This window comes from Ictalurus punctatus, chromosome 17 (genome assembly GCF_001660625.3).
Source record: "Ictalurus punctatus breed USDA103 chromosome 17, Coco_2.0, whole genome shotgun sequence".
NCBI classification, from domain to species: Eukaryota; Metazoa; Chordata; class Actinopteri; order Siluriformes; family Ictaluridae; genus Ictalurus; species Ictalurus punctatus.
Genome location: NC_030432.2, coordinates 9,260,000 through 9,287,538, shown reverse-complemented (window position 1 = coordinate 9,287,538; position 27,539 = coordinate 9,260,000). Strand labels below are relative to the sequence as shown.

The 27,539-nt window shown below is 37.9% G+C and overlaps 1 protein-coding gene across 4 annotated transcripts in view; it reads left to right on the top strand.

Moving 5' to 3' along the window:
* mcamb (melanoma cell adhesion molecule b) overlaps positions 1-27,539 on the top strand; it is a 41,296-nt gene that overhangs the window by 2,686 nt on the left and 11,071 nt on the right. For all 4 annotated transcript variants that reach the window (XM_017490731.3, XM_017490730.3, XM_017490732.3 and 1 more), the window contains exons 2-9: positions 21,489-21,613; positions 21,807-22,041; positions 23,130-23,194; positions 24,020-24,107; positions 24,202-24,378; positions 25,283-25,410; positions 26,610-26,745; positions 26,833-26,948. In XM_017490731.3, coding sequence (XP_017346220.1) covers positions 21,489-21,613; positions 21,807-22,041; positions 23,130-23,194; positions 24,020-24,107; positions 24,202-24,378; positions 25,283-25,410; positions 26,610-26,745; positions 26,833-26,948 — 1,070 coding nt within the window. The remainder of the gene's footprint in view (positions 1-21,488; positions 21,614-21,806; positions 22,042-23,129; positions 23,195-24,019; positions 24,108-24,201; positions 24,379-25,282; positions 25,411-26,609; positions 26,746-26,832; positions 26,949-27,539) is intronic.

Here is a 27,539-nt window from a genome sequence, read left to right as displayed (position 1 = left end):
CCTGATTTGCTTAGTTTGGTTGGCTGACTGTTGCAGTGAATATATTATTATACCATAGATATAGAACGGATTTTTTTTTCTTTTTAGGAATTAAAGGTTTTTTTTTGTCTAATGACCATTCAATTTCAGTTCAGTGATACAAGTGTCACAAAGCTGCTTCACAGAAATCTGCATATAAATTTATATTTAGATGCCTAATGAGCAAACCACATGGGAGAGTAGTGAGGAAAAACTCCCTGAGAAGAAACCTTGTGAGGAACCAGACAATATGAGAGACATCGGTGCTTCTGCCTTATCACAAAGATAATAAACTTCTACTTCAAAGGCAGCTTCAAAAAGTCACAGTGCACAAAAAGTCTGTGAATGGCCTTGCTTTTAAGTGTATCCCATTAGAAAGATGTCTTCCTTCCCTGACTCATCAACGTTGTAATGCAAAAGAATTCCAGCCATATTTGTGATAAAGAGCAAATGTGAGCTCATTGACACCATCTAATTATGAGTTAAAGGCCACTCTCATAATCTGGCACTGCAGAGCATCACAAAGCACTCTTACAAAAGGACTGTGGAGAAACAGTAAAGTGCTTTGTGTGCAATCTTACAATTTAGTGATCATGGTAGAACTTCACTGGAATACGAGGTTCTTATACAGTGTAAAGTGTCTGGAATGTCAATTAATTTTAGACGGCTTGTTGTAATAGATCAGTGGTGCAGAAAATTGGAATAAAGTGGTTACTGAAGATGAAAGAATAATTAATTTCCCACTCTTTTGTGAAAGACTGGCATCCCTTCCAGGACTTATTCACGCACAATATTGAATATGAACAAACAAATGAATAGACAGTGTTTCTGTTCTTTTGACTGAAGCTCATTATGGAAACAAACCAAATGTTACTGCAGGAAGAGACAATTCTGCAGTCATTTTCTATATCCTCAGCCTCAATGCATCCTTGTCTCTTATCGCACAACCTCTTGCTGTTCACTTCCCTAAGTGCAATATTTCTTTTATCTGTATGGAGCTCCAATCTCATAACATATCCATATGAAAGGAGAAAGCATTTCATATCATCCTTCTAGGGTTATTGTATAAATATGTCTGGATAATTGATCGTTGTTAATGTTAGTGTGACAGTATCCAGACCTTAACATGAGCAGGAAAAGCTTAAGTTATTTTACTAGAGAACAGCTACAACTGTTAACTAGAACTTTATGTTACTGGATGGCTTTTTCAAAATGTTCACACATCCCAAGGATACACATTGTTACCCAAACTCCACCCCACAAAAAACAGTACAAAGTAAGATGTGAAAGAAAATTGTGTTATATAGGAATTTCAAGATTTCAAGAGTTTCCTGGGATTGATCTTAATTACAATATAAATATCACATCCAGCTCTTGTGTAGATGTAGATATTTATATTTTAACCACAGTAACTGGAGTGATGTAGGAGGGCCATCTCTTTGCTGTTATAAGTTATCACTGTGAACATGGAGACAAATCCAAATTCCAGCAACAGAATCATAAAGCTCTGTTAAACGTAAAGATTGCTGGCTGATATCTGTAAACAGTATCAGGAACTGTACTACACAGTAAGTTTACATGGACAACAAGAATCCAATATTAACCTAAGAAACTAGCATGTAAACAGCGATTATTGATGACCTTAATCCAGCTAAAGTCATACTCGAAGTAAACACAAATCGAATTAAGACATGTGGAGTTTTCCTGTTTTAGTCCCATTATCGAAGTGCATTACAGACATGTAAACACCTTAATCAGACTTAACATCGTGTAGGAGTTTTCACCGCATTTTGCGACAGGACACGATCACACGGCAGTGCTCAACCGTTTGACGGCAAACAAGAGAGCATGGCTGCATCCGAAACCACGTACTTACCTGCGATATAGTAGGAGAAATACATGTATGTACATGCATCGGACGCAGCCCACGGCTTCAAGCAGTCGTCTATTAGCACGTATAGCATGACAAATAATTACCCGCACTTTAAGCTTCCATAAAATTAAAAATGAAACACATGTAAACTGTATATGGTTCCATAACGAAGACGAACTGTGTGTTGATACGTGAAATTCTAGAGGGAACGTTGGATGGCGTGGCGTGGGGACGTAATGACTGTTCTATAACATGTAAAACGAGAACATGAAAGGAATCTTCTAAAAGCAACTCAACACCTTAATCAGAATATTGTCTTATTCAAAATCCATCCATCTTCTATACTGCTTTATCCTTTTCAGGATCACAGGGAGCCTATCCCAGGGAGCATCAGGCACAAGGCAGGGTACACCCTGGACATGGTGCCAATCCATCACAGGGCACACAATCACACACTATGGACACGCCGATCAGCCTACCATAAATGTCTTTGGACATTTGGAGGAAACCGGAGTACCCAGAGGAAACCCCCGCAGCACGGGGAGAACATGCAAACTCCACACACACAGGGCCACGTTGGGAATCGAACCCCTGACCCTGGAGGTGTGAGGCGAACATGCTAACCACTAAGCCACTGTGCACCCTCTTATTCAGAATAAGATCAATAATTAGATTATTGCTGTCCATGTAAATGTAGTCACTGTGTAGGGCTGTAAAAGTCAGAGCCAGATGCTAGAACATTTTCAGTAACAAATTCTTTTTAAAAAAATCTTGGCGAAGCTGATGGAGTTCCCAGTCAAATTACTGGTGTCCCTTCAGAACATCTCAAATCTAGTCCAGTTATAGTAAAGCTCTTCCATTCTCATAGACCATATTTTCTCCTTTGGTGAACTCATGAGATGACGTCATAAATGACCTTGAGAGTGTACGTTCTCTCTCCATCATCATCTCTATCATTTCTTGTTGAGACTAACAAGCAGCTGTTCACACCTGGCACACACTTTTGCACTGAAGATCAAGTTTCAGAAAAGAATCATAGCCAATGCTGTCCATCGTGATTGCAGCTTACTGCAGTCTGTACAGAACGTTTGTGCAATTGTTGCGGTCAAAAATGCTCGATTTTGTTGCGGCGTTTTTCAAAAGTTGTGAGTTTTTTGTGCTTTTTTGCAGAAAACTACTTGAATTGGCGAATTTGCAATTGCACGTAATTATTTCTGTCTTCTAGTGACGTTTGTTGGTAAACGAGACCTTTTAGTGAATCGAAGAGGGCTTTGGCTAAATGTGCATTGTGAAGACATTACATGACACATTATTTTTTTGCAAGCTCTTCCGAATATTGCAGAGTCTTCTTGATTTTGCGGTAATTTCTGCTATTGCAAAATCCTGTAGGGGCTGTCACTGTGATCCATTTACAACAATGCAGATTTCCTTTAACCAACATCTCTCTACTACTGCCTGTTGGGCATGTAAGATTTGCAACACTTCCTCCATGTACTTTAAGTCATTTGCATTCTAGGTCTCTACATTTCTTTTAGTGTGGTCACCGGATGAATTTTTGAGCCACAGACAAAATAAAAATGCTAGTTAGAATTTGTTGGTCAGTCATAAAGAAATGTTGCTGCCTTCCAACAGGAGTAGATTTAACTGGCAATTTGAAGAGGTAATTTATTCTGTATGTACAGAAAGAACACTGACCCACAAAACTTTACTTACAGAAGAGGCTCTGTGTGAGGAGCCGTGCAGCAGTCAGCTGGGAAATTCCTCTATGTTTGTGTTAACCAGGGCTGTACAACCAGCTAAATGTGATTTAGTTTTCATAAGAACTTCTCTCCTGTGTCAAGATCGCTAAGGTGAATTACATCTAGACATTTCACACTGAGCACTTGTACAGTTCTGTGCAAAAGTTTTAGGCACATGCAAAGAAATGCTTTAGAGCAAAGATGCCTTCAAAATAATGAAATTAAATGTTTCTACATTAAGAAAAAACACAGTAAAGAGCAGTAAACTGTAGTAAATTAAACAAAGTCAATATTTTGTGTGACAAATTAAAATAAAAATACTAGTCTCAGGTAGAATTAGTGCAGTTTTATAAGGAAATTAGCTATATATATATATATATATATATATATATATATATATATATATATATATATATATATATATATATATATGTGTGTGTGTGTAAAATGTAACTTCAAGACCAAGTTTGTCTTCTACATATGTAACTTCTTTACAGTTGATACAGAGGTGCACTGTAGTGGTGTGGAGGAGTAGTTTGGCCTGGTCACATCTTATAAAAGCAGCACCCCATGCTCACTGAATCTCCTTCTAAAATTAAATATAATAACGTTGTATATTATATTAATTTTATAGGGGGGCACAGTGGCTTAGTAGTTAGCATGTTTGCCTCGCACCTCCAGGGTTGGTGTTCAATTCTTGCCTCCGACCCTGTGTGCATAGAGTTTGAGATGTTAGAGTGGTGCATGTTTGGGGGTTTCCTCTCCGAGTCCAAAGGCATGCATTGTAGGCTGATTGGCATCTCAGTTGTCCATAGTTGGTGAATGGGTGTGTGTGTTTGCGATTGTGCCCTGCGATGGGCTGGCACCGCATCCAGGGTGTCCCCTGCCTTGTGCCCTTGGCCCAGTCTCCCCTTGACCCTGTGTAGGATACGCGGTACAGAAATGGATGGATATTCATTTTATACTATTCCATGCTGATGTGATACAGTATAGCTAGTGTGTCTGATATAGAGTGCAATTTTTTATCAACTCATTACCGATTCCTTTTGTCTGGGCTGTTTTCCATTGATGTTACTACTATTTCTCAAAACAATCCCTGGATGTTTCATCATCTGACCGTTTTCATCAGTGGTGTTTTCAAGGTATAGGCTGAAAGCAGCTGTGTGAGCTTTACTCTGCTATCGTCTCCAGTAGACAGTGGTTAAGTCAAATGGCTATTCTGTAACGTGTGTTCCTACAGCACTGATGCCTACTGGAATTGCTATGTTTAACTGTGGGAGAGGCTTCACTGATGCGGTTATTTTCAAGTGCTCAGTGGGAGAAAACTGCTGATTAGGCAATAATGATGGCCCAAGATAACATAATAGAAATGCTCTCTCTCTCTCTCTCTCTCTCTCTCTCTCTCTCTCTCTCTCTCTCTCTCTCTCTCTCTCTCTCTCTCTCAGGTATTATTCAGACAATATTTTGCATGACTCGCTTTTGTTTTCAGTAGGCTTTGTGCAGTCCAGCCCAATCACATTATTTCCCTTTTATTTAATAGCGTAAATGCAAAACAAAAAGACTAAATTGTATGAATGAACAAATTTTTAAATGAATAAACCTGTCGTCATGCCCAAAATGGCAAAATATTTAGCTTTTAATGGTCTTAGCAACAAATTCAGTTCAATTCAGTTTTATTTGTATAGCGCTTTTAACAGTGGACATTGTCCCAAAGCAGCTTTACAGAAATATATAAATTCAGGATATAGATTTTAAATGTATGAATTTTGTTCCAAATGAGCAAGGCAGAGGAGATGGTGACAAGGAAAAACTCCCTGAGACGATATGAGGAAGAAACCTTTAGAGGAACCAGACTCAAAAGGGAACAGATCCTCATCTGAGTAACAACAGATAGTGTGATTATAAATAAGTAAATCCCTTCTATAACTGTGGTGAAATTGTGCAGTTGTGTAACCGGGAATATCCATTACAGTTTTTACATGAAGTCTGTTTTGTTGAACTTCTCCACTGTTCACTGATGGAGACTTGAGTGCAAAACTGTTTGTGACAATTGTAGTCCTGGCCATCATAGCATAACTGTTCATATGAATTGAGGTCTAAAGTCATCTTTATGGTTTTTAAGTTGTACCATCCTCAGCAATCTCAGTGATCGTTAGTCTGCGCTATGTGGGGCCATCCTCAGCAGCAGCAGCATGTGACTTCCAATTTATGAGAACTCCAACCAGAAGTAGGGCATCAGGATGGACCAGGCAGGTCCAGAGAGCAGAAGGGGTCAGGATCACTGGTATCTCAGGTGTATGTGATGTGTAGCTCGACAGAAAGAGCGAAAGAGAGAGAGAGAGAGAGAGAGAGAGAGAGAGAGAGAGAGAGAGAGAGATTATTAGGTATGCTTATTGCCCCTTAATTAAGAACATTGTTAAGGACAATGTACTTTGTGTGAGTGCAAGCAGGGACTCCAGCAAGACTAGCTATGACCGCATAACTAAAAGGGAGAGCCAGAAGGTAACACAGAAATAAGGGTGCCCTGGGACATAAGGTGGCCAGCCACCCCACCATCAACAAACTTGGAACAAATCATTGCTCAGGAACTAAGCAAGAATTAAACATGTATATAAAGTATCTTAGCATGGGATAGGTTTTCCGTTTGATTTCTTTAAATGTTTAAGCCTTGTGAGTAAACTTGAGGATAGCTTTTTTCTTTTTCTTTTTTTTCTTCAACCATTTTAAATGGATGAATGTTCAATCAAACATTTTAATCATTAGCGTGATTTTACCTTTGCGTACAAGAAGACTGTACAGTGTATGTGATTTCCCGTTTCTAGCTTTTCCCCAAACAGTTCACTGCCACAAATGGTGGCACAAGAGGTCTAAAAAGTGCATTTGTTTACTCCTTGCTAATTTTCTGACCAATGATTTGTTGTTAAGACAATTAAAAGCTTAATATTATGCTATTTTGGGATTGGCCCATTTTGTTCTGCCCAAGAGTGTACACCCTGGAAATTACACCAGTCCATCTCAGGGAACCATACACACACTCATTTTCACATGGCAGTTTAGTGACAATCCACCTACTGGCATGTTTTTGGGTGGTTGAAATAAACTGGAGAACCCGGAATAATCCCATGCAGACACGAACAGGACATGTGAAACTCAAAACAGACAGTAACTCCAGCTCAGGATTGACCCTGACCCTGTAGATGTGAGGCAGCAGCACTACGTGCTACATGGGATGTGAGATTTGAGATGGACTTGTAAGAATATAAATCAGCAGAAATATTTACTATGGTATATTGAACAATGCAATTACAGTAACTGGATAAGGTGAATCTCTTAGAGCTGTAGTGTAGTGCGAAGTTAGATTATAACGCTGAAACATCATTTTAGCTAATGACAGTGAACTATGCTTGTATTCGCTGTATCTTGAGTGGATGCCTTCTCAGTTGTTTGGCATGTATTTGACTTAGCCGTGCTACCAACGGAATTAATGCTCCTTAGATGTAGCTCCCTTGAGAAAACTAAAGATGAAAGCTTGGAGTGAAAGTGAAGTTTGACATGTTCGGAGAGATTGTCCTCAGCAGCTGGAGAGTGGACATTACTGTCTGAAACCTAACACACACTGATGATTAGATGGTCAGTTATGTGTGGTCTTTTGTGTCTGTGGACAGAAAGTTACTACTGATTTCACATTCTACTGTACTGAGCAAAAGAAATGCAAAGCATGGGAAAGAATGCATGGAATGCATATCCGAATGTGTTCAAATATTTCCTTGTTTCTTATAATCTTTTACTTTATATTGCACTATTTTAAACAATTTCTTTGTTTCAGGTGGGAAGAGACTCTTCAATGTTCAGTGTTTAGTGTGATCTAGAAATCTCCACTGCTGTCAATAAAAGTCTAAAATCATAGCAACCATAATAAGACATGTTTTTCCTGAAGTGCCAAATGAGAAAACAAAGAATTCATTTATAAACAATATGCTTTCACATCACATGGGAGTGAGCTCATGACCGCAGTTAGAAAAACAACCCATTTTAGGACTTTTTTTTTATGCAATAAAAAAAATGTTCTGTTTACCTGATCAAAAATCAATGTGTGGACTTAATGCCCTGGCCTGGACATTAAAGCACATGAAAACACTTTCATCTGCTTTCTTTTTGTGTACAAGGTTTACAGTAAGTACACGGAATAATTTTATTAGATTATGAGGAAGCTGAGTCATGACCCATTATAATGTGAGGATTTCAGCTTATTTATTTATTTATTATCTCAGGCTAAAACTTCAATTCAGAATAATATCACTCCTTGCTCTGGCTGGCAGTCGTACGCTTTAAATGAAAATCAAATGACTTGTGGATGTGGAGCAAATAGTTTGATTTGTAAAGTGAAAAACATTTTGAAGTGCTAGTTCAGTCAATTAAGACACAAATGCAAATTATATAACTTTATTAATTAAACTTCATTAACTTAATTTTTCCGCTCATCCCTCTGATTCAGTCTTTAAAGAGGCCTACACCAACAGGCAGTGTTTCTCTATCAAAGAGTTAGAGTTAGTAAGAAAGTAGAGTGTATGAAGGTACGCAGTAACAAACAAGCATTACCATGTACCTTTCTCTATAGCTTTCTTTTATCCATCAAGATCCACTTGTAGAGGTGTACAGAGGGCATCTTAAAGTAAAATGTTGAATGTGGATGGGTAATGTGTGTCCCATCAACCACTGTCCCTGTCTGATATGATTCACGATCTGAGAAAATGCCACCTATACAGTGTCTCTTTCTCCAGTCTAGACAGCGTGTCTAATCTGCACAGACTGACACCTCCGGTCTCACAACTATATGTGGTCACTTTTTGGGTTAGTGGCTTGTGTCAGGACTGGAATTATGAGGCTTCTGTAGCTTGCAGGCATGGAGTAATTTACATAATGGTCATCTTATCATGGCTGACACACTGAGTAGAGATGCCAGACATTTTGCCCCTTCTGGTTGTTTAACACTGGGTCTCTGTCCCTCCTGCTCCATCTATGTCATAATTTTAGCTCTTCCCCAGCACTTTATGCATCATTTAATCCCACCAAATGTGTCTGACGAGTGTTACACCTACATTTACTAACATCTCCTCACTTTACTATGTTCCAAAATCTCAGTCATGTTAGTTCTATTGACTTCCATTGATTTCTATTGACAGTTGAATTGAATATATATCTTTATGTCCTCACGAATTTTGGAAATTCTATTGAGTTTGCTTTTTCCTGGTGTATCAGATGGCAGGGTAACACATAGTAACACTTTAAATAATTTACAGTACAGCACCTGGTGTCTGTTCATTATCTAGTCCTTTAGAGAAAAGAAAACTTCACTCTTGCCCAAACACAATGGCTTCAATGTAAACGTTCTCGGCTGCTGGGAGGAAGCAACGGCACATTATGACATTCTGGGACTTTCCAGTCATGGTGAATCCTTTTGCGTCACCAAGAAAATAAGTAATGCTTAATACAGTCCCCTCTGAAACTATTGGAACGGCAAGGCTAAGGCCAATTCATTTGTTTGTGCTATACACCAAAGATATTTGGGTTTGAGATCAAAAGATGAATATGAGAGGAGAGTTTAGGATTTCAGCTTTTATTTCCTGGTATTTACATCTAGATGTGTTAAACAACATAAAGCATCAAACCTTTGTATCAGACCACCCAATTTTTAGGCAAGCAAAAATATTGGAAAATATGTTCCACATATGTGACTGACAGGTGTTTCTTGTTACCCAGGTGTGTCCTGATAGGTTGACTGTTTAAACAATAAATAGCTCTGAACACCTACTCTTGGTTTTAGCCTTCAGTTTCACTATTGAAGATTTGCATTTGTTGTTAAAAAGGATATGCTGACGAACCCAAATCTCAAACCCAAATGTCTTCAGTCATCAGCAAAAACAAATGCATTGGCCTTGGCCTTGCCATTCCAATAGTTTCAGTGGGGACTGTAGTAAAAAAAAACTTGGGCACAGATTCAATATCCCATTCTTTTAGCAGCTGAAAGAGTGGTCTTTGGGAAACGGATGTTGATTGTACTGAAAGGGGGGATTACTTAGTCTTCCATCAGAAGTAGTAGAGACTTCTCTCCAATCGTTACATTCTGCTTAATAATTGATGCTTCCTGAAACACCAGTCTCTGCTGATTCCAGATGTATTAGTAGCCTTTTAAGCCAGCATGGTCTACAGAGCCTCTTTCGTGAATAGCCTCATTGCTCCAGAGCATTCTTGTTTACCCACATACAATGGAACTGACCAGTCTGAACCAGAGAGCATAAAGGAATGTAAAGACGTCTTAAATATTCACTTTTAATAAGGAATTCAGATATCTTCTCTATTGTGAGTAACAATCCAAACTGATTTTGGACTGACTCCCACAGGAACTAGCTGACACCATTCTGTTGAGAGTAACTTGGCAAACCCTAACAGAGACGCCGCTTCATAACCAGTGTTAAAGGATGCGTCACAAATAGTTTTTCCTGACTATTAATATACTGTATTTCTTTGTGTATACTGGGGCAGTGGTCCAACAGGTAATAATGGCACACTTACTAAGTAACAATAGAACATGCTTGATAGTACACTGAAATAAATATAATCAAATGCAAACAAAATAGAGAAGGCTTTTTATAGCACAGGAAGCATTGTCTCATTACACAATTTCTCAGTGTCTGTTTACCAAATAGGGTTAATTAGTTTAATTTGGTATCTGGCTTCTGTTGCTTATCTGTTAGACATGTAAAGTCCTGCCTAGCCTTCATGAGCACTCTCGTAGTAAATATATTACAACAGGGAGAAAAAAAAAACATGAGATGGATGTTTAGAAAAACAAAAGAAAATAAGATATTGCTTGTTGTTTCTTGTTTTGAAGTGTTGACTTTTAAATAGGTTGATGTACCCAGAGGTGTTAGCTGGGAGTTGACAGTCTCAACAGAGTGAAGATAGATTTTCTGAGTAATTTCTTGGCTGTGTATGCTTGCCTGTATTTTGGTCCTTCAAGCTTAGTCAGGCACTTTATCCTGGCTACTGGCTACCTAATGGCATGTTTTTGGGAGGTGGGAGGAAATGCAGACACAGGGAGAACACAGACAGTAACCTCCCCTCAGGATCGAACTGGGGAGCCTGGAATCTTTAAAAACGAATGCTGTGTTTTTAATCTATATTTTGTGTTTAGTTACCTAAATAGCTATAGTTAGTCTAGGCAGCTAATCTGCTACGGGTGTCTGTATGTAACAGCAGGTTCCAGAGCTCAGTGTTATCTGACAATTGAAGTGCCTACCCACTTTTGACGTTTGTACTGTATTTTGTTCTTCTCCTGCTTTGTGTTTTGTTTTTTGTGCTCAATGCTTTTCAATAGCTAATGTTAGCAGCCAAGTTTGCTACGGTCACCTGTTTATTCTGCACCTTAAAACATTGAATTGTTACTACAGATACAGTGCTCTAAATGCTCTAAATGATGACTATGATCACAGTAGCGAATGTGTGAAATTAGAGTCCTGAATGTTTGAAATATTTGAATACTGCTTTATGTATATTGACTTGCCCCTCTTGGCATGTAAGAGGGCTGCACAGCACACACTTGAGTCATGGCTTATTAAAGTCTTTTATGAGGTGCTTGAAATAATTGCCAACATGGTCTCCATGATATTACTTAAAATAATTAAATTGAATGTGCATGACCTCTCTGTCTATTTCTAGTTACATCAGATTAAGTTAATTGGCTTAATTAAAGAGATTCAGCACATTTATTTAAAACGGTTAATCTTCAAATCTACTTTACATGGCCGCTTTATCGTAGATTGGGAAGGCATTCACAAAATATCTTTGAATATCTGTCTGATTTTTCAGTCACACCCAATGTGGATTCATTAAAGAAAATGGTGATATCCATCAAAAACGGCATCTGAGTCCATTGTGATGTGTCTTTTAATCCAGCTAGAATTTCTCTTTACACAAACCATGATCTCCTCTTTTGGTCACTCTACAAACATGCCATTTTATCTTTCATCGAAGCATTCCATTGATGAGACGAAAATATTTTGAACTTTCAGAAATGGCTGAGGGTTTGTTTTTTTTAATCAGAGGATTCCAATGCCTTTAAAAGCCCTTGAACTCAACACTGTGCCACAAGCAAAAGAACAGTTCCTTTGGCATGCTTGAAGGTATGAAGTGCAGCGCACTGTATCATGCCAGTGTTCGCTACACCAAAAAAGGAGTGAGCTGCTCACTTGTGCTTCATCATTTTGTCTGCAGCAATTACTTCCAGAAGGGCTGGCTATCTATAGAGCCAAGACCCTCTATTCCATTGAGAGATTTTCATCACATATCCCATTCTTCCTGGAGCAAGTTATTTGACAGTATATGAAACAGCACAGTACACATTCTGGCCGATTGGTTTGTTCCCATACTCCACTTATGCAGTTATTTTTACTTTTCCTGCGTTGACAAGGGTTCAGTGCAGGGACTTTTTTTTTAACGTGGGAAAACGTTGTGGAAGGGAAGTAGAGGAGCATGGGACGAGCCACAAGTGGGAAGTCCTCAGAGACCAGTGCTAAGTGCACTTAAGATATAGTACATTAGCTATGGCAATGGAGACCCTATACAGTGTTCAGCAAGCTGTACATGAGAAACTAACCACATTCCACATGAATTCAAAAGTCATTTACAGCGAGGACGTTGTAAACGAAATACCAAGACAACTTGCGTTCGTTGATTTGCAAATAGGGAGAAAATGATCATTAAAAATCCCAAACAAAAATGATGCCTATATCTTTTTTTTAAAAGCATATATTATATTCAAGCATCTATATTTCTCTAAAATGTCTTACTGAATTCCATTACTTTATTTGCATGCTTCTCTCAGTTAAGTGACGGGTTAAACTGCTGTGGCTGACCCACTAATGGTCTCCATGTGTTAGGTCATACTGTAGGTCAGTGATGCTGTTTCCTTCTTTTGTCATGTTGGAGTGTGTGAGAGATCAGCAGCTGCTTGCATTAGAATTTTTCTTACTGATCATAAAATATTGTTACAATTCTGACCTTTGTTCTGCTTCCAAGGGGAAGCTATTAGTGCAGTGTTAAAATTCAACCTCAACAATCCTCTAGAAATAAAAAATAATAACTTCCATGTAATTCATTTGGCCTTGGCACACTGCTATTATGCATTTTTTCTGCCATAACTCAACTCGGAAAAAAGTACATTTACAGTAAACCCCCAGATGGAATGTTCATTACCTTAGGATGTGCTTCCTGTCTAAGTTTCTTCCTTATACGGCCTCAGGAAGTTTTTCCTCACAGTGGTGCTCAATAGACCTATTGTAGCATTATCTATTGTTAAAAACATTTTACAAATGAATAAATGAATTGAATTATAGTCAAAACAGTGCTTTTCCAGGTAAACTGTCTCTGTGCTGTTAAAGTGGTTACAGTTCAGTTCAATTCAATTTATTTATATAGCTCTTTTAACAACTGACATTATCACAAAGGTGCTTTACAGAAATCCGGACATAGATTTTGATTTGTCGCTAATGAGCAAACCAGAGGTGACTGGGGCAAGGAAAAAGTCCCATAAGGAAGAAACCTCAAGAGGAACGAGACGCAAAAGGGAACCCACCCTCTTCTGATTGACCCTACTTAGTGCAATTATAAGTCATTGCTCATCCACAGCTGTATACTGCAGAGTCACGCAGTGTTATGTGTGTGATGTTATGTGTATGGGCATCAGGGTCATTTTTGATCTCTTTAGATTTTTTTACTTTAAGTCTATAATACCACAGTAAGGTAATCTATTGTTCAGTGGTTATAAGATATAAGACTACAAGATAAATAAAAAAGAAGTAAATTTGTTTGCATTACTGAATCCTTTCCCATTGATTACTGAACTAGCTTTTTCACCCACCAGGTAAATGGTATTCATGTCCTGGCTTGTTATATCCTAAATGAATAGCCCAAATTTTATAGTTCAATTCAATTAAATTTTATTTGTATAGCACTTTTAACATTGCACACTGTCACAAAGCAGCTTTACAGAAATATATAAATTCAGGATATAAGTTTTAAATTTGTCCCTAATGAGCACACCAGAGGCGACAGTGGCAAGGAAAAACTCCCTGAGGTGGTATGAGGAAGAAACCTGGAGAGGAACCAGACTCAAAATGAAACTTTTCCTCATCTGGGTGGCAACTTCAAAACATATAGCTTTTTATGCTTATTAAAAACATTTTTACGGAATTTAAATGTAAACTGCTGTTTATATTTTGGAGAATTAGACCAGCTAATCTGGAAAAAGAAGTACAGTATTGTGGATGGGTAGAAACAAAAGTAACTAGAGGAATGGGGGTTAGTCAGGAGTTTGTGCAGACAAATATTGGCCATGGTCAGAGTTATTGTGAGAGCAGGCTGGCACAGAATAAAAAACAAAAACGTTTTGTGGACACCTCTGATAGAAGACTTTCATGTTTTAATTGTGTAGACATGTATGTGTTCATTTTTCAGATTCTGAATATGTGATGGTAACATAACTTTAATGTTAATGGGAGATAAGATCACAGTGGATCTGGAATCTATCCCAGGAACTCTGGGTTTGAGGCAGGAACATAGACATCGCATAAGACTTCAGTACATTGCAGGGTAGCATGCAAACACGTTCATACCTCGAGGCAATTTAGAATAGCCAAAGAGGTGTGAGGAAACTGGAAAACACTTAAGGAATTCATGTGAGCATGGAGAGAACAAACGAAACTCTCAACGGTAAGCTGAGCTCAGGATCAAAGGTGGCAACACAACTCACTGCACCATGTACTGCAACGTAAAATATGAGCTGTGGTGAAATTAAAAACATTGTGATTCTTGGAAATTTATGTACAGTTATTATGCACAGAATTGTGCACAGGGGATTCATTTCTGTCATAGATAATCTGTGTGATTTCATTCAAATAAACACAGCTGGTTACATAATATACCACAGTGTTGAAGGACTTCACATACCTCATAACCTTTCCATGTGAATGTCACTCACACCTGATACAGTTTATTCTTAGACCTGTAATGTCAGATATGACACAGTTGTCCATGATATCACCACCAAATAAATCTGCTCCATGGGGGCTGTGGATATTTCTTATACCACAGCGCTGCTGAATTCTCGAATCCGACTCATGACACAGTGTTGATTAATTTTCTATTCCAGCACTACTTTGAGTTGTAGCTGTAATTAAAATGTACATTACACTGTACTAATATTTATTATTTGTATTTATATTTATACACTTGCTATTTTGCTTACTTGTTATGGACTAATGGACTTGACATTATCGTTACTATAGTAACAGATAATTCACAGGATTTGGATGGTGGATATGCCACATATGTAAGCCTAATTATAATTGAATGAAAAATCAGATTATTTAAAAAATTACATTACATATATTATTTAAAAAAATACGTATAATCGTTGATATGGTGTAGCATGGAGATTATTATATATATATTTTTGCAACAGACGTTCCTTTAAGTTTGCTACTACAGGAAACAGAAACTTTGCAAGTGACACACACACACACACACACACACATATATATATATATATATATATATATATATATATATATATATATATATACGGTGAGGGAAAAAAGTATTTGATCCCCTGCTGATTTTGTACGTTTGCCCACTGACAAAGAAATGATCATTCTATAATTTTAATGGTAGTTGTATTTGAACAGTGAGAGACAGAATAACAACAAAAAAATCCAGAAAAACGCATGTCAAAAATGTTATAAATTGATTTGCATTTTAATGAGGGAAATAAGTATTTGACCCCTCTGCAAAACATGACTTAGTACTTGGTTTAAAAACCCTTGTTGGCAATCACAGAGGTCAGACGTTTCTTGTAGTTGGCCACCAGGTTTGCACACATCTCAGGAGGGATTTTGTCCCACTCCTCTTTGCAGATCTTCTCCAATCATTAAGGTTTCGAGGCTGACGTTTGGCAACTCGAACCTTCAGCTCTCTCCACAGATTTTCTATGGGATTAAGGTCTGGAGACTGCCTAGGTCACTCCAGGACCTTAATGTGCTTCTTCTTGAGCCACTCCTTTGTTGCCTTGGCCGTGTGTTTTGGGTCATTGTCATGCTGGAATATCCATCCACGACCCATTTTCAATGCCCTGTCTGAGGGAAGGAGATTCTCACCCAAGATTTGACAGTACATGGCCCCGTCCATCGTCCCTTTGATGCGGTGAAGTTGTCCTGTCCCCTTAGCAGAAAAAAAACCCCAAAGCATAATGTTTCCACCTCCATGTTTGACGGTGGGGATGGTGTTCCAGGGGTCATAGGCAGCATTCCTCCTCCTCCAAACACGGCGAGTTGAGTTGATGCCAAAGAGCTCCATTTTGGTCTCATCTGACCTCAACACTTTCACCCAGTTGTCCTCTGAATCATTCAGATGTTCATTGGCAAACTTCAGACGGGCATGTATATGTGCTTTCTTGAGCAGCGGACCTTGCGCGCGCTGCAGGATTTCAGTCCTTCACGGCGTAGTGTGTTACCAATTGTTTTCTTGGTGACTATGGTCCCAGCTGCCTTGAGATCATTGACAAGATCCTCCCGTGTAGTTCTGGGCTGATTCCTCACTGTTCTCATGATCAATGCAACTCCACGAGGTGAGATCTTGCATGGAGCCCAAGGCCGAGGGAGATTGACAGTTCTTTTGTGCTTCTTCCATTTGCGAATAATCGCACCAACTGTTGTCCCCTTCTCACCAAGCTGCTTGGCAATGGTCTTGTAGCCCATTCCAGACTTGTGTAGGTCTACAGTCTTGTCCCTGACATCCTTGGAGAGCTCTTTGGTCTTGGCCATGGTGGAGAGTTTGGAATCTGATTGATTGATTGTTTCTGTGGACAGGTGTCTTTTATACAGGTAACAAACTGATATTAGGAGCACTCCCTTTAACAGTGTGCTCCTAATCTCAGCTCGTTACCTGTATAAAAGACACCTGGGAGCCAGAAATCTTTCTGATTGAGAGGGGGTCAAATACTTTTTTCCCTCATTAAAATGCAAATTAATTAATAAAATTTTTGACATGCGTTTTTCTCGATTTTTTTGTTGTTATTCTGTCTCTCACTGTTCAAATACAACTACCATTAAAATTATAGACTGATCATTTCTTTGTCAGTGGGCAAACATACAAAATCAGCAGGGGATCAAATACTTTTTTCCCTCACTATATATATATATATATATATATATATATATATATATATATATATACACACACACACACACACATATATATATATATATATATATATATATATATATATATATATATATATATATATATATATATATACACACACACACACACATACATATATACATATATATATATATATATATATATATATATATATATATATATATATATATATATATATATATATATATATATATATATATATATATATATACACATACACATACACACACACATTTCTTGGTTTAAATGGTGCCAGTGAAAAGCACACATGTGCATGTCCACACACACATACATATATATATTTTCTAAAATGCAAATGTTTGTGTGTGACTACAGCTACAATCCTTTTTTAGTCAAACTCTTCATGGAGCAGCAGCAGGAATAAAGTGTTTATGCTCATAGTTACAGATATGACACACTAACTGTAGGTCTCCCATTTCAGAAGGCTGTTTGGCAGCAGAATAAGCATACTGTTGATTTCTGGAACCAGAGAAACGGCAAAAATATTTGTGTGATTATTAGCAGGAGCCTGTTGTTCTTCATTTTGTTATAAAACTAAATGTATCACAGGAAGTTGGAGCTTTAGAGCTGGGGTTGTGGTCTTCATCCAAGGCCTGTTCTCAGTTCCACAGGAATACTGACATACTTCGGTATTGTTTTAGACGTTTTAGAAAAGATGCGTCAGGTTTTAAGAAAGAAAAGCATGAAGTTTGGATCTATTAACAGCAGGTTTAGCATCCAATACCAAAGCACCTGTGTTGTTTTGTAAGGATATGCAACATTGAGGACTTGTTGTGAGGAGAGATCCATTGTTATCAATTTTTCAGACTGTGTAGGAGCACATATTTTTTTGTACTCGTTCATACTGATACCGTACCTATAGGTACGGTATCAGTATTAAACAGGGACTTCACCGATCATTTTAATTAGCTGTTTTATGTTTCTTGGTTTAAATAGTGCCAGTGAAAAGCACACATGTGCATGTCCACACACACATACACTACTTTTTTGCTTTGCTTTGAATGACATTGTTTATTTCTATATACAGCCATATGGCTGTTTGTGTTGACTGTTCAGACATAGTGTCATTTGGTATCAGATGTTGGTATCAGAGCATTTCTCCTGAGTATGAGTAAATGAGTAAATAAGCATGGTATTGTCCAATAGCAGTATACTGTACCATCTATGCCTGCCTAGTTTGCGAGGGGATTTCTGTAGATTTGAGTCGAACTCATGGAGCTTTACTAAGACTGTATATTTGTTTTATGCTGAGAGTTGCATCTCTAGAAAGCAGTAGTCCTAGTATTCTTTTCAGTTGGGCCGGCTCCACGGCACACATGGGGCCCATGAAAGGATTCATGCCAGCTCCTAGCCCAAAGTTCTGAATGAGCACATCGCAGTGTTGATGGTGGCCATATAGGGCTTGGGTAAGTGGGATTCAGGGAATGTTTGATCATGTTGCATGGATAAGACATTGGAGCGTTCAGTCTGGATTCAGAGGTGTCTCAGAGCATTGGTGTTTGTTTGGATTACCTCTAAGCAGCAGCAGCTCATCAGAAAGTGACGACTGCCTAAACCTTTAAAGTACAGACACTGGAGGAGCTGCTTTAGCAATATACAGAGATTCATGTTGGACAATGACTATCCAAGCCAAAATGTATTTCCCAATTATTCTTCCAGCAGCAGCCATATCACACATATGAGACCCATATGAGTGAGTGTGCTATCTGTCATGTCTGTCTGAGTACTTTTACGTTCCTTTTGATACGTGGCTAGAATTTTGATTACACACATTATATAGTGGTTCACAGAGGATATTTTGATTTTGTATTTGTACTTGGAGCTCATTTCTCTAATTATCGAAACAATTTGTTGTTTCAATAATTAGTCGGTCTGAGTGAACTGTAACTCTTTTGTCCTTCGGAATTAAGTGTCTGCTTTTCCGTGGGAATCCCAGATGCTTCATCTTTGGCAGATTTCAAATACAATCTGTATTTTTGAGATTTTAACATGATGGATTAGAGCACCTGAATCACATTGACTATCAAGGGTATTTAAGTCACGTAGTGTTTAACACCTTTTGTCTGTCTTTAGTGGTTGTCACTATTTACTTGCATCACGTTCATGTTGTTGTCTAGCCTCGTTATATCTCATTCATGTTTCCTTTTGCTTCACTGTAAATATTTTTCTAAAAAAATAATTTTTCTGCACTTGAATCCCTCTCTACTACACATTCCTGAGAGATTTGTACTTAGATTTCTGATTTGTTTTTAAATGTCAAAACTGTAACCAGTCATTTTTTAAAGTTTAAAAAAAAAAAAAAAAATGAACAGCACAGAAAAAAAGAATTTGATCTAATGTCATGTTTATATGCTGTAATTCAAATATATGTAGGAAAATCATATTCAAATACTTTTGTCAGCGTCCACAAGTGCCATAATAAAGTGTTTAGTTCTTAAAACGAAAAAAAAAAAAAATTATATTACAAGGACACACACATGTAGCACCTACCTTCCTGTCCCTCCAAGGTTAATTACTTGATGCATTCAATCATAGTTTATAGTATTTCATAAAATATTATAAACATTACAGTTGGTTTATGATTATGCAGAAGCCATTATAAGTCAGTCCCTCCAGGATTTCGCAGAAATTAAAGCAAAATCAAACAAATATATTCGGAGAAGCCTGCAATTTTTCAAAATTACCACAGATTTTCCACATCATATGACGTCATCACAACGAGCATTCAGGCAAAGCCCTCTTCAATTCACGTGTCTAACATGAGTACAGCTAAAAAGTCTCATTTACCAACAAATATCATAGCGAAATATCGTGCAAAACAATTTTGTGCAATTGCAATTTCGCGGATTCAAGTAGTTTAATGCAACCCCCCCCCAAATAAATCTTTTGGATTTTGAAAAAAGCCGCAACAAAATCAAGCATTTCTGGCCACAACAATCCCCCAAAAACCCCTCTGTGACATCCTGTATGGACTGGTGTTGTTATAAGTGTTGTGCAGCACAGAACATGGCATTATAATGAATTGTGACACATTATAGTGTTACATTCTTTGTGTTACAAGGAATCCATACCAACTTGCAAAGAAATTATAAGCGCAGTTATAATGATTTATGAATGTGGGCTTCATAGAAAGTGTTACCAAATCAACTGTGTACTTATATTGTAGATATCATGTGATAAACTCTATTCCAGTTCTGTTTTTTTCTCTCTCTCTGTGCATCATGTGAGGCTCCATGAATGAATGCATTTTTCACTCCCCAGCTGTTGCCAATTACGTTACTCTGGTCTCTCTTCTCCTGTCAGTACAGACAGAATAAGAGGGTCACTCATTTGCTGCAGTCCAAAAAAACTACGAGTCTATTCTCAGCAGAGGCAACATTGGGGTAAATCGTTCAAAGGAAAAAGGTCTGACACGAGGGTTACTGCAAAGTTATAGTGGAATGAAGCGTGAAAAGATGCATTATGCATGTTTTAGTGTATTTTACATGCAAGGCCGCAGATATGGTTAAAATACATCTTGAAAATGTATTTTCTTCTAGTCTTTAATCATAGACAGGACTATCAAGCACCTTCATCGCTGTACATTGTGGTAACATTTCGTCACAGCTTTTAGTGGATGCATCATCAGTGAAAACATCAAAGAAAATTGATTGGTGTTGAAAATGCCCGTGTAATGCACAACCTTGTGTATAGGGATGTTCCAGGTTTTGTTGTTACTCTTCACTGGAGGCAGAGCAGGTCTGATGGACACACCAGAGCAAGCCAGTCCTGAGCTAATGTCACTAATGCACAGGAAATGCTTTTGTTGGGGAAAACTAATTACATTTCTTTAATGGGAGACCATTCTTCATGCTCAGTTTCCATCTCACTTCAGCGCCGGCTGAAGCGAAGGATGGCTCCATTTTCATTGTTGACTGTGGGCTTATGCACATAAAAACTGCACTCATGCACATTATAACAACATCAGAAGTAAATATACTACGACGGCTATAATTTCTAATCTCTGCTTGATACATTCTTTAATGTCCAGTGGTTTTTTATATATTTTTTTCATCTCAAATAATAGGATCTACAGTCTAAATCTTCAGAGCTATATCTTCAGATGTACTTATAGGAGGGGAAAAAGCAGCAAATTTCCAGGCAGCGACATGAACAGTAGGTCACTATACTGTGGTGTAAATCGAGCCTTTATTCTTGCTGAGGAGTGGCACACTCGAATGGTGGACATTACATACACATGTGTGGGCTCAATAGATTCCACTCATAGCATTTCTCCTAATCTGCTACTTATCACTTTTTTTTTTTGCTGCGCTCCAACCATATCAAGCATTTTGTTTTGGGAATGTTGTCTGTGGACGGCTAAAACAGTGCACATGTGCTTTGGATACATGAATTTGATGTTTTCATTCCGTCTCTGATTACTAATGAACAATTAAATTCCATTGTACATCATCTGACATGCAGTTCAGTAGTCTATTTAAAGCTTGTCTTGTGGTTGACTGAATGTGTGTGTGTATGTGTGTGTGTGTGTGTGTGTGTGTGTGTGTGTGCGCGCGCAGTCTGGGCCATGTTCGAGGTCAGCATGGAGGACAGGATAGAGGTGTTCATGGGCGATGTGGCAGAGATCCCCTGCATATACAACATTAGCGGATCTGCCAGTTCACCGACAATACAGTGGTTTGTAGTAAGTCAAATATTTAGATATGTTTTAATTGCTTTTCTCTGGTATACTTTCTGGAACAAGTTCTGATATAAATAAAGTTTCTCTTTCATACTGGCACCTAATGCATCCCTATATATATATATATATATATATATATATATATATATATATATATATATATATATATATATATATAAAAAAAAATCTCTTTTAGAGATTAGCAAGTGACAAGACCATGCGGATCTACTACAAAGATGACAGCCGGGTGATTGAGGATCTGGGCACAGGTTTCTCAGGGCGGATCAAGGTTTCTCACTCTCAGGAAGGCATGATGGGAAATTCTATTCTGACCATCAATGCTGTACGAATCACTGATGCACAAGACTTCATCTGCCAAGTGAAGATGGATGGAGGCAGTGAGGAGAGACACACTCAACTTAAAGTGTTCAGTAAGATAAATCCATCTTGCAGGAGTGGCACCACTTGATTAAGCATAGCACTGGCAAATTTTTATACCAAATCCAACACAGTGAATGTTATTTAAGGAGTGACACAAGACAGAAAATAATGTGCCCTGGGGGTGTGATGCGGCACGATGTGAGGCGGAGTAAGTGCCCCAGAAGTGCATGATTTTCATATAACCACGTGGTCTGTCGGGGGTATGTTATTCCACGTACACCACAGCGATTTGCCAAAGATTACAGTGTTGAATTTATTAATGAATGACACATCGCATATTCGAATGGGTTATAGTTAGATCTAATGTTGTGAAACGTCCAAGAGACAAATGAGTTCCTGTTCTCACTTGCATTATAATGAACAAGGACAAGGACATAATGGTATAATTTGACAACACAGACTAAATGACAAATAATTAATGTGCGCTCATATCTTAGCTCAGAGGTTACTTTCCCTGACACAGCTAATATAGCTACCTGGCTCTTGCTCACACCAAACCATACTCACTTTGGAAGACACAATCCATGTGATGAACGTAAAATCAGAATCAAAATTAGGGTTAAAATGAACTCACATTATTCAACAAGTAATGTGATGTTTTCCTGGACTACATCTGGACAAGAAGTATCTCCATCCACAGTCAGTATGGAATTAACCGGCAATACTGATAGCAGCAGCCACGCTGTCCTGTTCTACAAAGTGTACAGGGTCTTTCCTTTTATTGAGACTGATCACACTTCCATACACCAGAACCATTAAATAAAAATAGTTGCCTCAGTGAGTATAGTTGCTGACTTACAACTCCAAGGTGCCGAGCTCGGGTTACTGTTTGTGTGGCGTGTCACATGTAATCATTGTGTCCCCATTTAAGTTTATAAAATGGGATGGATATATTTGTGCATGTATGTAATGTATGTATAGATGTTTGTATGTATGTATTTATTTATTATATGCAATAGTTTGGTAATTGCCCTATACCCACTATCTGGAGTAGACATAAAATATAACTTTGATTTCACTGTACCAGTAATTATGAGGAAATGTTAATAATAATGTGTCACTATCCTTTGTCCTTTAGATACTCCATCTCTCCCTTCCATTGAAAAAGAACCTTATGCCTCAGTCACAGAGTCTCTGAAAAAGGTAATAGAGATCAGTGTTATCAGTGTTCACATGGTTAAATACAGTATTATGACCTGAACTGAAGTGTGCTACAGGTTGATAACACAACAACAGGTCAGGGCTGATAGATGATTGCAACTCTATTGTGTCATTTAATTTTACTTCTACTTCAAATATACGATGTAAAGTGGAATGGTATTTACAAATAAAGATGACTTATAGGTCTCGTCCACTCTAAACATATTTTTTATATTATTTTTGGTCTCCCAACTATCCCAAAATAGCATTTACAACCTTAATTGCATATAGTGTGTATGTAGAACAAGATACTACTACTAGTACTACTACTACTACTGCTTATAATCATCATAATAATAACTCTATTGTGTATCTTAAACAGCAAGATGACATAATGGTGAAGCTATTGTGATAATGAACTAGTTATAAGTAAATAATATTCAAACTATACATTTATATTAATGTGCTCATATGTTATCCTTTTAATAGCAGCATCTCATTCACAGGGACTTGTATAGTGGATGCTGCACAATAATCGAAGGAGGATAACAATGGATGAACAAACGTCTTATTATTTAAGAAAACCATATTTTATATTATATATATATATATATATATATATATATATATATATATATATATATATATATATATATATATATGTATATATAATATATTCCTAGGTGTTATAGCACTACTTTGTAAGAGTCAGTCAGTTTTCTCAGTGGGAAATGTGTTCTGGACAGTCTTTGTCCACTCGGTGTGTGAGACATTAGTTAACATGCAAAACATTACTCCAAACCCCTGCAATATAATTTTGCATTTCAGATTGCATCCTGTGAGGTCAGTAGTGGATACCCTGTCCCCAATATCACATGGTACAAAGACAGAGCTCCGTTACACCCCTCAAATGATGGTAAGTACGGGATCACACAGCATTACAATGTCATAGACATCATGTACAGTATATTTTCATTCTATAATGTGTTTTCTCTCTGCCTCTGCTTTAGTCAAAGTACAGAACAGGCTGACTATGAATTCCAATGGCTTGTTCTCAGTACACAGTGACCTGTACCTCACAGTAGTAAAGGAAGACCAGGATGCGTATTTCTACTGCGAAGTCACCTACTTTGTTCCCGGGGCCGAGAAAATGGTAGAGTCTAACCGGATCAACATCACAATCCACTGTAAGCCATTTCTCAGTGATTTCTCAGAATAATGATGGCTTAATGATAACATGACAAGCAAGCGCTGCATTATGCTGTATACTAGGTACATTTAATGAATTATTCTTACTTGAATTTGTAGTTCTATTTGAGCAGTAGTTTGGCTGTGTAGCATGTTTGTGTATAACTTCTATAATACATTTACCACTGAACAGAAATATTTATAGTCATTTTCACACATAATGTAAATTCTCCCAAATAAAATCAGATTACAGTATGGCTTATTCACTACACAGCGATTGCATAAATATAGTGGAAAATTCAATTAAATTAAATTCAGTTTTATTGTATAGCGCTTTTAACAATGGACATTGTTCCAAAGAAGCTTTACAGTAATATATAAATTCAGGATATAGATTTTTAAATGTATGAATTTATCCTTAATGACCAAGCCAGAGGTGATGTGGCAGGGAAAAACTCCCTGAGACGATAAGAGGAAGAAACCTTGAGAGGAGCCATTAACATCTACGAACTGAAAGCGATAAGTCAAATAAGACCTGAGCCAGGAGAGGGCCGTTCCCTTTATGCCAACAACGTTTTCTAGTCTACTAAGGAGAATAGTTCAATGGTATCAAAAGCTGCACTAAGGTCAAGCAACACAAGCAAGCAGACACAACCCTGATCAGAGGCCAGTATTAGGTCATTTACTACTTTAACCAGCGCTGTCTCTGTGCTATGAAAATGCTCACCAGTCCCTCGGCTTCCTGCTAGTGCTTGAAAAAGCTGTTTATATGTTGAGTTAATTTAATCTTATTGCCGTTATATGCAAAAGTACAGTTCAAGAAATGCTTGTCCTTACTTCTCACTTATACTAGAAAGGCCACAACTTTCACAATTTTATTACTGGTTAATGTCATCATCATAGATCCATCGTCAGTAGTTACAGTGTTCCTGGAATCCCCTGACCGGCTTGTTAAAGAAGGTGACGACGTAGAAATAAGATGTCAAGGAGATGGGAACCCTCAGCCAATCAAAACCTTCATGCATAACAATGTAAGAAGTGTCTTTTAATCAGTGCTGTAATTTCTACCAAACCATACTACAGATTTATAGTAGTAAGTCAAGGCAGTTGGACTTGTGTTATAACCTTAAATTGTAATTAACTTGGCACTCCGGCCTAAGGATATGGATTAGTGTGAAGCTGGGGTTCATATGTTCGAATGGCAAATAGATTATGAACAGATACAGTTGAGTGCATATGTTTTTATAGCTTTTGGGCAAAGACAGAAATGTGGTTCATAGCAATAAGAAATGTTGTGTCTTCAGAGGTTTCATAGATGTTCCTTCATTTATAATGAATAGCAAAAAATAGTAGTGTTAAGATATCAAGATATTCTTGAATATTTTCAATATTGTGAATTTCCTTATCTGAACATTTATTACACAGGTAGATATTGACCTGCTATGGTATTACTGAATGTTGCACCTCCTCCGTTGCCCCTAGGATTCCTTCAGCCTTGCCACCATGCCTAACACAATCAAAACCATACAGGCCTCCCCAATGACTAAGGCTGTAGCAAGCCCCACTGGCACTGTTAATGCTTGCTCAGTGCCACTGATTTCATATAGCATAGGTAAGCTGCAGGGTCATCAGCTGGGTATGACCACTCAACAACGTTTCGCTCCTTTAACCCCGAAGCGTCTCCTGGTGGAAGTGCATCGGCAGGGATTTCAGGGCCTGAATACGATAAATAAACAGAAATATTTTCTGATAACCTCTGATCAGCTTTTGGATCCTTAGAACAGTAATATTTACCTTCGCTTCTCTCAGCACATGTGCCGCAGCTCATGTTACAACAGACACACTGTCTTATTCAAATCAGTCTGGAGACTGAGAAGGCAAAAGTTTGATTTTTTTTAATGTCTTTTTTTAAGTATTTTTGTTAATTTTCCCTTATAATTTGGATATTTGTTTGTTAAAAGATACAACTGAAATTGGAATACTTCTTGGAATTATAATTTGGAGAAGTATTTTCCCCCTCCCCCACTTAAAAACATGGGCTGGAGGGTGGGGTCTCGGGGTGCAATCTTATGCACTCAACTGTAGGTAGACACTTTGAAATGACCCTGATGACTGAAAACCAGACAGTCAGTACTGCTGCACTGTAAAAATGACCAGAGCGCCAAAAGAAGAGCTCCACAGGTCATTCAAGTTGGTAATAGCTTTAACAAATTTCTTCTTTTCGCTACAGGAACAAATTGGTTCAGATGCGGGCAGGCTGGTCCTGAGTAATGTGACTCGACTAAATAGTGGTGTATATGAATGCAGCGGTCTGGATGCAACAACTTATGAAAACATCATAGGCAACATGACCCTTATGGTGCACTGTGAGTAAAAATGAACGTCCTGGCTACTGCAGCTTGTTTACTAAGTTAAATGAGTCCATTATTCTCATGGTGTTTTTGTTCTTGCAGATCTGGATACTGTTGTGATCACACCTGAGAATCCAGATAGCCTGGATCAAGGACAGGATCTGTCTCTGAACTGCAATGCCCTTTCCTCTCTGGCAACACATACAGTCTGGTACAAGGTAGACTTGTCGAAGATTGCACATATTTTGGTGTATGCAGTTAACTGATAAGGAATTGTTGGGTTTACTTGCAAATGAGCACCTATGATGACTGGATCCATAATGTAATCCACAAAAAATGAAAGAGATGAAAAGGTGTGATTCTATACCCGTAAAAGTCTGAGAGTTAGGTATGCTACACAAGCAAACAAACAGGAACACTTGAATATATTTACTTATACCACATCGCTGTTGAATGCGCAGATCTAACTAGTTGACTAATTTTCTATAACAGTAGCTCTGACAGTAGTTTCGCCAAAAACGCTCGATATCGTTTCTATAGTAACAACTCATTCTCAGTGATTTGTATGGTGAGTGATGCACAATAATCTAAAGCGAATAATAACAACTGATGAAACGTTGTGTTTTTTATTAACAGGCAGCTCAATCACACAGTTATCATTGTAGTTTCACTATACTGTATAGTGTTCATAAATCTGTCTCCAACTTTTCCCTTTATCTCAAGGGATTACAGTGAGTGTTTTTGACATAATATACTGTATACACAAGGGGACGCGTTCAGTTTTTTTTAAAAATACGCTTTTGAAACCA